The sequence below is a fragment of the Peromyscus leucopus genome, chromosome 9 (assembly GCF_004664715.2).
Source record: "Peromyscus leucopus breed LL Stock chromosome 9, UCI_PerLeu_2.1, whole genome shotgun sequence".
NCBI lineage: Eukaryota > Metazoa > Chordata > Mammalia > Rodentia > Cricetidae > Peromyscus > Peromyscus leucopus.
In genome coordinates, this window is record NC_051070.1 from 4,142,463 (window position 1) to 4,155,411 (window position 12,949).

At 45.3% G+C, this 12,949-nt stretch overlaps 1 protein-coding gene across 8 annotated transcripts in view; it reads right to left on the reverse strand.

Annotated features, from left to right (window-relative positions):
- Mbnl2 (muscleblind like splicing regulator 2) overlaps positions 1 to 12,949 on the reverse strand; it is a 159,166-nt gene that overhangs the window by 15,920 nt on the left and 130,297 nt on the right. For 2 of the 8 annotated variants that reach the window (XM_028868220.2, XM_028868224.2), the window contains 2 exons: positions 12,054 to 12,089; positions 10,687 to 10,781 (listed from right to left, as the gene is read on the reverse strand). The exons of 2 other annotated variants lie outside the window; for them this stretch is intronic. In XM_028868220.2, the coding sequence (XP_028724053.1) occupies positions 10,687 to 10,781; positions 12,054 to 12,089 (131 nt within the window). The remainder of the gene's footprint in view (positions 1 to 10,686; positions 10,782 to 12,053; positions 12,090 to 12,949) is intronic. 4 more of the 8 variants (XM_028868222.2, XM_028868226.2, XM_028868219.2 and 1 more) reach the window with 2 other exon arrangements.

The following is a 12,949-nucleotide window of genomic DNA, read 5'->3' on the forward strand; positions in this document are numbered from 1 at the left end:
TGTTCCAAAACAACTGATAGTTAGCAACTTGGTGTGAACCACACTTTGATTGGGCAAAAGAGACCTAAATGTGGTGTTAGGGGACCGAGTTTCTCATCCTTATATAACCATGAGCAAGTCACTCCAATACTCTCGGTCTTTTTACTGTAAAATGGACATTTTACAGAAGTTTGGAGAAGTTTGAAATTTGGCTTTGCCTCTTAGCAGTATGACCTTGGGCATGTTCCCCACATCTCTAATGGTCTTCGGGGGCATTTCGGCTTTCAGAGAGATAATCACATCAAAGGCTGTGCATGATGTTTGGCACATGGAAAGTGCTTCAAGCGGGTGGTGGCCCGAGTTACATCCATGCTGTCTGGGTGCTCTATAACCCTCGGGGTCCTTCCACAACCATTTCAAGTACTTTTTCAGGAGGGTGGCTGGCAAAATGGAGAAAAAATTGCTCTAGGCAGACCCAAATAATCAGGTTCTGGGCTTGCTTCCTTTGCTAATTTATGTGAGTTGGGCAAGGCACTTTGGTGACCGATTGCAGCTCCTATTACAATTTATAATATAACTTGTACCACATAAAATGTGATTCTGGGGCAGGAAAGAGAGCTCAGTGGGAAGAGGGCTTGCCGTGCTAGTATGGGTAGTGCGTGCGTGTAAAGGCCGTGGTGCCGTGGTGACTGCATTACAGGCTTGGTTTACAGCCCCAGTGCTGGGAAGATGGAAGCGGGGGGGGGGGGGGGGGGGGGGGGGGGATTCCTGGGGCTTGCTGACCAGCTAGTCTAGTTAAAAGAGTGAGCTTCAGGATCACTGACAGACACTGTATTAAAAAAAAAGATGGCGAGTGATTGGGGTAGACATTTACGGTTAACCTCAGGCACACATGTGCTCCTGCACACATGTACACACACATGACAATGCACACATACCACGTATTAGTCTACAGGTATGGCATAACTGTGGCAAATTTGCTCTTCTGACTTCCTGACCTTTACCAGAATTATTTAATCAAAGTCTTCGGACTTCATGCACCATGACTAGGGGACACGGAGTGACGTCCTACAGTAGCCAATTTAATGATGCTGTTTTTAGAAATGTCTCATGGAGAACAGTGACAAGGGTCTGTATTTTTTTAAGAGAGCTTATCAACATGGGCTCTGCATGTCTGAACCCCATAGAGCAAGGTGTGATGATAAGACCAACAGACTGATTGCTGAAGGCTGGACAAACAGACAAGAATCACAGCAGACTGACAGACTGATTGCTGAAGGCCGGACAAATAGACAAGATTCACAGTGTATCACACTCGATGCCGAGGAGCCATGGGTTCCAATGGACAGAACAGCTGCAGTTCTTCATAAACCCGTCAGAAAACACCAGTCATCGGATCTGTTCAGGACAAATCCAAGTAAGACTGTCCACAGCAAGATGCTGTGAAAAAGGGCTGTGCGGGGTGGAGGAGGGCTGTGCGGGGTGGAGGAGGGCTGTGGGGGGTGGAGGAGGGCTGGGTGGGGTGGAGGAGGACTGTGTGGGGTGGAGGAGGGCTGTGTGGAGGAGGGCTGTGCGGGGTGGAGGAGGGCTGTGTGGGGTGGAGGAGGACTGTGTGGGGTGGAGGAGGGCTGTGTGGGGTGGAGGAGGGCTGTGTGGGGTGGAGGAGGGCTGTGTGGAGGAGGGCTGTGTGGGGTGGAGGAGGGCTGTGTGGGGAGGAGGAGGGCTGTGTGGGGTGGAGGAGGGCTGTGTGGGGAGGAGGAGGGCTGTGTGGGGTGGAGGAGGGCTGTGTGGGGTGGAGGAGGGCTGTGTGGAGTGGAGGAGGGCTGTGCGGGGTGGAGGAGGGCTGTGTGGAGGAGGGCTGTGTGGGGTGGAGGAGGCTGTGTGGGGAGGAGGAGGACTGTGTGTGGGGGTGGAGGAGGCTGTGTGGGGAGGAGGAGGACTGTGTGGGGTGGAGGAGGGCTGTGCGGGGTGGAGGTGGGGTGGAGGAGGACTGTGGGGTGGAGGAGGGCTGGGTGGGGTGGAGGAGGACTGTGTGGGGTGGAGGAGGGCTGGTGGGGTGGAGGAGGACTGTGTGGGGTGGAGGAGGGCTGTGTGGGGTGGAGGAGGGCTGTGTGGGGTGGAGGAGGGCTGTGTGGGGTGGAGGAGGGCTGTGTGGGGTGGAGGAGGACTGTGTGGAGGAGGACTGTGTGGAGGAGGGCTGGGTGGGGTGGAGGAGGACTGTGTGGGGTGGAGGAGGGCTGTGTGGGGGGTGGAGGAGGACTGTGTGGGGTGGAGGAGGGCAGCCTCTGGATTTTGTCATTACTCTTCATCCTACCCCAGAGTTTCTTTTCCCTCGGTCCCGATCCTAGTACTTCTCTGGCAGAGCAGCTTCCTCAGGGTGCTTGCACTCGGCCTCTCAGCCCATGCAGTCTCTGTGGACACAGCTTCCTGTGTCCTGAACTCCCCCGTTCAACGTTCTTTTCTGAGCGACCACAGCACTTTCTGCTCCTTGCCTCTACCCAGCAGGACCAGAGCAAGGTTTTTAGCTCACCTGAGATAAACTGTTACCCTATTTAGATCTATTGTAACCGTAGCATCTCTTAAAAAAAAAAAATGTAGGCCGGGCGGTGGTGGCGCACGCCTTTAATCCCAGCACTTGGGAGGCAGAGCCAGGTGGATCTCTGTGAGTTCGAGGCCAGCCTGGGCTACCAAGTGAGTCCCAGGAAAGGCGCAAAGCTACACAAGAGAAACCCTGTCTCGAAAAACCAAAAAAAAAAAAAAAAAAAAAAAAAAAAAAAAGTATGTGTGTGTATTGGTGCGTGTGTGTGCACGTACGTGTGTGCATGTATGTGTGTGTGTATACAAGTTGGGGCCAGATGTTGATATCTGGTATATCTTCCTCAACCATTCTCAATCTTATCTTTTTTGAGACAGGGTCTCTCACTGAATCTGGAATTCAAAGATTCTATTAGACTAGCTGGCCAGTGAGCTCCAGGATTCTTCCTGTCTCTGCTGGGGTTCCAGGTGTGTGCCACCACACCCAGCTTTTTACACGGGGTGCTGGGGATCTAGACCCCGGTCTTAGTATTTGTGTAGCAAGCAGTTTACCTTTTACGTATTTCCCAAGTTGGTCTGCACCTTACCATCTCTCAGTCTCCCCCCCTATCCCACAGAGGTCTGTCCCTGGCTACTTTAGGGATAGAATCTTACCTTGAAGCTTATTTTCCATGCAGTGATATTTACATATGGGGTTTCATTTTTAATGACAATGTTCTGATGATTTCACATCTCTTTACTAAGCCACTGACCCCTAAATATCTCTAGCATCTCTCCCAACTGTAATAGACTCTGAAATCATCAATAGACTCAAACATATGGTCTTGGAAACCACTGCCTCCTCCAGTCCTCTGTCATGGAGAGAAGGCTGGAGAGGGAAAAGAGACCAGACCAAAACCCAGTTTGCCTGTGACCCATGGAACATCATTTCTGGTAAATTCAGCCACAGTCTCTTGGGGTCAACCCCCAACACACACACACACACACACACACACACACACACACACACACACACACACACAGAAGGCATCCGGATTTGGGTGTAGAAAACATTTGCTCTGTTTGGAGTGGCTGTTACGGAGAAAGCCCACCCATCACTGAGCCCTTAGACACAGGGCTGAGTTCACGCACTGCGGCTCGCCTGTCCTTCCTTGCGAACCCGGGAATAACACACACAGGATGAACTGCATATCCATGCGGCTCCAAGCCAGCAGCCTAAAATCAGAGAGGTGGCTTTACTACCACCAGCAAAAGCCAAAGTGCTCTGGGGAATCAAAGTTTTTAATTAAAAAAGAAGCCTCTTCCCAAAGCCCCATCAAAATGCAAACGATGACAGGATTTGAGGTAGGACCATGCACCAGGCAGGGAAGTGTCACCTTAGGACTCCTGACAGGTTCCCCTCAGCCACAGGGAACTGGAGTTGCCCTGTGACTTCAGGTGCTGTACACAAAAGTCTGCCCAAGCTTCTCACCGTGAGGTGTGAATTATTCATGGAAAATGAAACTGTACTGGATCACAGTGCTTACATAACTCAGCTTTCCTCAGGGACTCTGCAGATCCTTTCGTTAATTAAGCCTCCCTGCAGTCCCCAAAGCAGCGACCTCTGAGGCCAGAAAAGAAAAGGCTATTGTCTCTCCGTTTTCTGATTTCTTTGTGTAGTTCACATACACTCAGATTCACACATGCATACGATGTGTATGTGTCAATGCTAGTGCATGTGTGTCACAATGCACATGTAGAGGGATCAGAGGACTTTCAGGTATCGATTTCCTCCTTCCACTGTGAGTTTGGGACCCTAACTCAGATGTTCAGGCTTCTGTGGTGATGGGAGCTTTTTCCCTGCTGAGTCACCTCACCAGCTGGATCCCTGACTTCTAAGAGAGAAAAAAACAAAACAAAACAAGAAAAACTTCCTCTGCCATTGCTCCTCATACATCTAAGTTCACCTAAGACTTACACCTCAGTGTACTTTCACCTTTGAAAACATTTCCCCCCGGTAATAAATCTGGATTCTACTCTGTACACTGCAAGTTAGATTCAGTCACTAAGCAGCTTCACTAAGGATGCAAGCAAAATGTTCAAAGCGGCTTAACCACTCTGGCAGTGAAAGGTGGAAAGAGGGAGAACTCCACCCAGCGTCCTGTCCACAGGGGGAGACTCTGACGGTCTGTGGGCTTGGCTTCTTTTGGGAGAACAGTATACTTGGACCAGTGCTTTTCTGTCCTCAGCTCTCAGGAATGGGCAGGCTAGGGGAATGGAGTGCTTGGCTTTGATCCTCTGCACAGGGGCTGACCACTCACTCTGTTGTGTATTTCTGGAGACAGATCTGACAGGGGCCTACTCCTCCCACACTGGGCCTTGCAGAACCAGGATACCTTCTTGTGAAACAAACACAGGCCCTAAAATGGGTCAAGTGATGAAGAGTTGGGAAATGCTGGTGCCTCCTACATGTGTCCGAATATAGTCCCAACAGATGGCATCGAATAACAGAAATTCTACAAGGCTGAGCTGTGAGTGGGGGAGGTGGAACATCACCTTACCTCCGTGGCTCTGGGGTTATGTCTTCAGTCATGTGAGGAATGAGGGAGGCCAGGTAGTCTTTCCTTAAAAGCAACTTTCACCAAGGCCAGTTATACACAATGCATCACTCTGGTTACAGACAATTGTACTGTTTTTCTGATAGAGTATTATCGAGGTTGATTATCTGATATAACAAACCTATATCTGGTATGTCTAAAAATGGAATTTTCTAGCTTATTCGATATTTCAATAAAAAGATGGGAGCTGGTGAAATGGTTCAGAGGGTAAGAGCACAGGGTGCCAGGCTTGATGACCGAGGTTCAGTCCCTAGATCCTACATGCTAGAAGGAGAGAACCATCTCCTGGAAGTTGTCTTTCAAGCTCCTCATCCATGCATTCATGCCTGAAAACACACAGGCATACTCACACTCTAAATAAGTAAATGTGATTGAAAAAAGATGGTGATAGATACACGATACATTATATACAGTATCAATTAATTTCCAGTAAACTTTTCTTAAAGCCAAGTCTCTGTTAGTAGGCTTAACCTTTGGAGGGGTGTTCAAAAGGGGTGATAAAGTCTGAAGGTCATGTCCATGAACACGAATTGGCACATTTTAGAGATATGATTGTTAGTTCACACAGTGTTGGAAGCATCATGTGACTTCAGTTTTGAAGGCGCTGTGTTGGAGCTCCAGAGATTCCTAATATTTAGGCTGTAGTAGTTTTCCTCCCAGACAGCTCACAAAGTTGAGTGAACTGGAGGATAACTGTCCTTTTCTACCCATACAGCTATAATGCAGAGTCAGGGACAGTGTGGTGTCTCCACCTCTGAGGGGACTCTGTGCACCCTGGGGTGGGGTGGGGCTCTAGGTGTCAGTAGTTCTTGGTAATCACATATTGGGGAAGACACACTGGATGCATATGACCAGTGAGGCCACCAAGCTCTGCTCTGGAAAGAACACAGAGCCCAAGAAATGACTTCCTGTGGTCACCTTTCAGGCCAGCCCCCATCTCCTCCTGCCACCTCACATTTCTTTAGACAGATTTTGTCATGAAGGTGTTGGTGTTTGTCTTTGACTTTAAGTTATACTCCGTACCTAATACCAAAGGTGAGGCTGACTGGGCACTTGCCGGCCGCCACTGATCCAGTTTAGGATCTTGTTAAAACCTCTCAACATCTCTGCAGACTCTCCTGCTTCAAATCCATCTGCTCAGTTTTAGCTTCTGTTCCCAAGACTAATCTGCTTGAGATCCCCAAAGTGGCCAAGGAGCTGAGTCCTTTAATCTGACATTAAGGCTTGTCTGGAGTCAGGCATACTGACCCCACACCTGTACACCAACCAATCAGATCACTAGCTCTTCTCTAGCAGAACTTCACATTCCTTCCCTCCATTGTATCTGTGCACTTATTTTACTGTCCAAGGACAGTGCTGTAAGCCACATGCAAAGTTCTTGTGGAATCAGAGCACACTTTGAACTGGGGGCAGAAGCCTCAGGGAAGACTCAATATAGGCTAGATTTCAATTGGGCCTTTAAAGGGCTACTCTTAAGGGAACTGAATATCTCTGAATATAAATGGAGAAGCTAAAATGTAAATTATATTTATGCCTCTTCTTTTCAAATAACAGAAGTTGATTTTGAAAATCCAAAATCCTAAACAAACAAAACAAAAATTGTAGCAGAGTTCTATAATCATTTAGGTTATAGGAATTTTAATCTGCATCCTTTTATTAGATAAAATATCTATAATAAAAAAACTAGGTAATCCACATTTTAAGTTGTTTACCTCTGCATCTTTTGTTTATTTTAACATAGGTGCCTCCAGATTTACACATTCTCGTCCTGTGATTAGGCTAAAACTGATTAATTTGTACATTATTTCCCTTTTTGTGTGATTTTGTTTGTGGCCAGGACATTTTTGAGGTTGGTAGGAGCTAGTCCTCCAGTCTGCAACCAGGACTGTTACTGATTTACACTTTACCAGGACTGTTAGCTGATTCTCCCTTAGATTTACTCTTTAGAAATTATGGATGCTTTTCTCTGATTATAACATCACCTAACCCTAGTGAGCTCCACTATATGATTTCTAAACATGACCTGGTGCTCAGACAACTAGCTGGTCTTTATGCCTAAATTCGTCTTTCAAGCTTAGTGCTCTCCTTAGTCTGAGCCTTGAGCAAGACCACTTCCTCTTCCCCCATAAAGATAGAGTTTACTCTGAGCCTGGCTTATAGTTACATTTATGAGATGTGACTTTTGTACATTCTTAATTATATGGCAAGGCAGCACACTATGGACATAAGAGCAAGGCTCTACAGGCAAAATGCCTGGCTTTAAACCCTAGCAAGACCATTTATTAGTTGTGTGATTTCAAGTAATGCAGGTAAATATTCAGTTTCACAATATATAAAATGAGAAAGGTTAGCATATTCTACCAATCTCATAAAACCAGTAAGGATTGAGTGGGTGTCTATATTTAGACACACACACAATTTCATATAATATGTAATAAAGTCAAACATATGACATACTATGTAATATATGAGAGAACATGTAGAATCATAACTGCTACATAGTAAATGTTTTATATTATTATTATTATGAAGCATAGTTTAATATATTGAGATTCAAAGACATTAATTAAATTGGAAAATAACTCAATAGATTTGCTTGCTATATTTTTGTTTACATATCCATTCCTAGAGCTAAGTAGCCATTTTCTTAAAAAAAAATAGAAAGAAATCCTGAATGTATTTATATTCTGTCTTTCTCAAACTACTAGTCTAAGGTTGTGAAACTTTTACAGGTGATCGCCTGAAGCTATGGTTTACTGACTGGTGGCGTGTCTCCTGGGGTTGGTGTAAAGAGCTCTGAGTGGAGAGGCGCTCCTGGGAGTTCTGGCTGCCCTGTTTCTCCTTCAAATCTCTTGCATCTAATTACAAGTATCTGCAGTTTTCGGTATCTGAACGAGGATCTGGATTACCCACACACTGTAGAAACCCAGCTGCACTTGGTGCAAACACAGACGGCTCCTGAGGGAGGGGCCGGCACAGTACTTGTCACTCAGTGACCCCTGCCCTCCCCAGCTCCACTCCCCTCCTTGCGTTTACCTCCTTCCTGATGTCATGCTTTGGGTCTGCCAAACATTCACAGATCTCGAAGGCCATCTATCTGTTCATGAACTTTGACTGACTTCTGTGGGTCTCGTGAGCCTGACTCGATTGGCATTTAACAAGATGGTAGCCTGTTATTTCACAGTCACGGACCACCTCTGAGTTTCCTGTCCTTAGGTGCTGAGAGCTCTTTGGTAGATGCTTGGCTCTTTGAAGTTCATTGAGATAAATAAAGAATATCACATCTGAAAGCTTACATTTCAGCGATCTGCTTCTCTGTGCTTTCCCCCATATGTAAGCAGACCTCCAAAGGAACCGACAGCCCATTTCTCTACACCATCAATGTGCCACCCCAGCAACACCTGTCCTAACAAAATGCAAAACTCGGAAGTGATCTAGGATTAGAGAAGCCACTCAGGTCTCCTCTAGTTTCCTTGATCTAGATTAAATCTCAATTAAACTTGTTAATTCCTTTATCAATCACATCCTCAAGTGGCATTTAAGCTTCTGGCTAGCCTGTATACGCCCTTCTCCCTCGCACACCTATGTAAGTCTTTCCATACCTTTACTACTTCAGTTCTTTCTACAAATAGCACTGAGGAAACACTAGGCCAGAAACTATTATCTGTCACTCATGGCTGCATGCTTGTGATGCAGGCAGGGATTTACCCTAAAGCTCTACAGCATTTCTTTATCTTGCCCCGTCTCCCTTCTTAGGAAAGACTTCTGAGGATCAGGGGTGCTCAATTTGCCATAAAGCACGGGTGAAATTATACTGAAGCAGACACTTTTATAGGATTATATCTGAAGCTTGTTTCCCTATGAAGGGATTTTGTAGCATAAACTGGATAAACTCATAGGAATCTGGTTTCCAGAGGCAGGACATAGACTTACAAAGCAGGCATCCAGCTGCTCCATGACAGGTGAGTGAGAAGGGATTTGAACCTACTTACAAGGGTGCATAGTCTCTCTCCCTTCTCCCATCCCTGTCTAAAACCATTGGATCAACTAGACAACCAACCAGCCAATCAACCACCCAGCCAGCCAGCCAACCAACCAAACCAACCAACCAATCAATCAGTCAGCCATCTTGTCAACCACCCACCCACCCACCCACCCGTCCGTCCGTCCATCCATCCATCCATCCAGTCTGTCAAACAACTAGCCACTCAGCCAACTAGCCAACCAACCAATTAACCAACCAACCAAACAAACAAATAAACAGAACGCAATTTTCCTAGTTCAGGAACGTATTTGCTGCTTTTTGTGAAACTGGTTTGGAAGCCAAGTTGGTGTTCCTTGGTGGCCAGGCTTACACTGTGAAGAGCAGAGAGGTGGTGACATTTCCTCTTTAATTGTCTCTGGTGTCCCCTGGCCTGGCTCCCTCCCGTTCCTCTCAGTCTTCTGCTTTACCAGATGACACAGTGGGGGTGACATTTATTCATGCTCTTCAGTGTGGCCCCTCCTCTCCTTTAGTGCGAGCCCAGAGCACCAGGGTCATGTATTCACCGGAGCCGACCCTGCCCTTGCAGCCTGCAGGCTGAAGCTCAGCAGCAGCCACCTATGCCCTGGTGCAGTCAGAGTCTATACACCACTTTTCCTATCTGCCTGGACACCTACCAGTGTCCCAAACTACTTTTTATCCTTTCCACCTTTTCTCAGCAAAGCTGAGTTTATTTAAAAGAAACCAAAACACAAAATGAAACAAAACAAACCCCAAAATTACCCTATGAAGGGAGGGCCTCTGTGTCAGGTGCCTTTCTAGGTGAGAAGAGAGGACATGGTGCTGTCTTACACTTGTCTCTGTGGCCAGCAAACGTGTGTACACTGGCTGGGCAGCATCAGGGACACGGTCAGCTCTTGACCACAGAGTAGGAGACAGTCCATTGGCTCTCCCCAGTGAGAATAATCGCCGCTGTTCTAGCGGCACATGCTTTAAGCCAACACAGTCAGCTCTCACATTCAGCTCCAGCCCACCATGGTGAGCCCAGGGTTGGCCACACTGGTCTCCTAGGGTGGTGTGCTCTTACACCAGATTTGAACAGATCTTCCAGTGGATACTGAGTCAGCATCTGTGACCAAGGTCAGTGTTCATAAGAATTATTCAGACCTCGAATTTGACACTTAGGAGACAGGAGGAGAATTTTCATTTTTCTTCCACTATAGAATGAACCGAACCAAAGTGTAGCTGATTTGGGAGCACCCACAGGTGTGGTTCTACTCGTTACGTGGCAACTCACAAACCACTGCATGAGAAACGCTGCACTAAAAGGAATTTAAGCCTGTCAGGTTAATTACACAATATTAGGTACGAAAACAAACAGTGCAACACAAAACATAGCTACATCATTATTTGCAGTAAATGTTAACTCTAAATAAGTGCAACCTGTCACAAATGCTTGCTATAAACTAATTAAAAAAATAAAATTTGATGGATAAACATGAAAAAAAAATTCTCACCGAGAATTTTTTTTTTAAATATCAGCACTCATTTAGAGTTCGGGATTTGTGAAAGAAAGCTTTAAAAGGAGCAAACCTGATTGGCTGTGGCTGTTGCTGCGAAGGGGACACTTGTTGCAGGAGTTGTTGCTGCAGAGACAGTGGCGGACGTAGCGCTGTGCATCATGGGTACTTTCAGGAGGGGAACCATGGGAGCAATGAACAGGAGGGTGTAGCATTATGGTAAGAGAAGTGGTGTTTGGCATGGTGAATACCAGAGCGGCAAGCCATCACGGGTTAAACCAGCAGATGGCATGCAATCACAGTGCAAAGCAAGTAAGCATGGGAGAGAAATAAAAAGGGAAAACAGCTTATTACAAGTACAATTAAAGGAAGTCTTCAAACACCATCAGTGATTCCCAGAAAGGTCGAAGCACACTGCTTTGATTGATGTATTTGTAAACATTTTGCTTCCAATGACAGAGCCATTCCCAATTCAGAGTGTATTGTGACTATAACAATATGAGTTCTCAAAATATGAGAACTCGTAATATCCAATGAAATGAGAATATAAGATAATCAAAGTAGACTAATCACAGATTCTAAAACACTGAAGGCTCAATAGACCTAATTTAAGATAAGATGAACTTTGGAATTAATTGTGGTTAAACTAAAAAAAAAAAAATTGTTTTTTCCAATTCAGCATCACATCTATAAACTGGAATTTCAGTGGATCATGTTTTATTTTGATCAACAAACAGTGAGGCAAAAAAAAAAAAAAATGGCCTTGGTGTAAATTCTAGAGTGGTTACTATGAAGTAACCAGATCCATTTTGCCAATGTTTACTTTCTCAACTCTTACATTAAACTGCTTGGATGTCCTGAAGACAGACTTTTGTGCCAAGGCCCTGAATGTGAGAGGTGACTCCACTATCAAAAGCTCCCATCTAAGGGAATGTGGAGATACAATATATACATCACAAATAAGTCAACACTCTAAAAAGATAATTAAGCAAGAAAGTTCAGATACTTGCTTTCAAAATACATCCATGTATAAATTTTTTCCAAAAATAAATACTTCTGGGAAACTCTGATAACTCTAACACACAGCAAAGAGGAGATAAAGGCACACACTATGAAACTTTAAAACACTGATGAAATTAGCCTGCCTCTGTTTGCCTCATGCTAAACCAGATAAACTATAAAGAGAAACAGAACACAAGTCATTAAAAAGCACACTGGTACTTGTGGTTTTATGTCTCTGTAGTGATTGTTCTAGCATAAGAGGTCACATTAAAACCATCATTTTCTTAAATACACAGGCATAGCTTACATGTTAACTCTAAAGCCCTTAGGCCTTCAGATCTACTTCCTAAAGCATTTTCTACCATCTCTGAAATCAATGTCAAACAGTGAAGGCATTGTACATCATATAAAAGACAAATAAAAAAGGTTGAAACCTACCAATACTGGTAGCGGGTGTCATGCACAAAACTGACCCTGAAGTCATGCAATGGGGGGTGGGGGTGGAAAAAGTGATAAAGGGAAAGAAACAGGTTAGCGGTTTAGAGTTAACATTCAAAGTGAGATTCAAGCACAACCAGAAATAAGTAGGGTTAGTTTACACAGTTTTTAGGGCCGTTCACATCATCAGTACAGACACAGATAGATCCGACTAACTTTAAGCCAATAAGATTCCAAGCCCACTCTCTGATTACTCTCTCCTTTCATCTAGGTCAACATGATTCTACTAAGGATGACATGTGATGGTAGCACAGTGTCCTTCTTTAAAGACTTCAAAGTATTTTCCAGGCATTATCAAGTTAATCCTCTAAGGTGGAGAGTGGGTATTTTACAGATGAAAAATCTGAGGCACAGTAACTCCTCCAAGGTTGTGTGCGGTGTGAGTCAAGGGCAAGGCCGGAACAGAGTTCCATGCTGAATTCAGGTCAGATTTGAAACTCCTTAAGAGTGCGCTACACTCATTGCTTTAAACGTTGCTTGGTGATGAAGTGCGTCATGTCAGTAGCAGTGTAAGTCTGAGAACAGAATTGAGATTTCATAGCCAGGTAGGGCAGGGGTCTTAACCTACTACTTGGATGCTAGGAATGAGTATAGAAGCTCCTGAACAGAACCAGCTGCATCGCTCTGGGATCTCTTTTTGCTACAAGATTCGCTACGACAAAGGGGTGGCACTTGTCAGTGAGGTCTGATCATTCAGTAATCATGCCGATCTGGGACTATACAAGGTCCCGGGGGAGATTTGATCATGGTCCTTTCAAGGTAACTTCTGATTGAAGTGTCTAAGAAATCTCAGATTGGCATCTAAGTCAGAGGGGAAGGAAGGACAATGTCTTCCT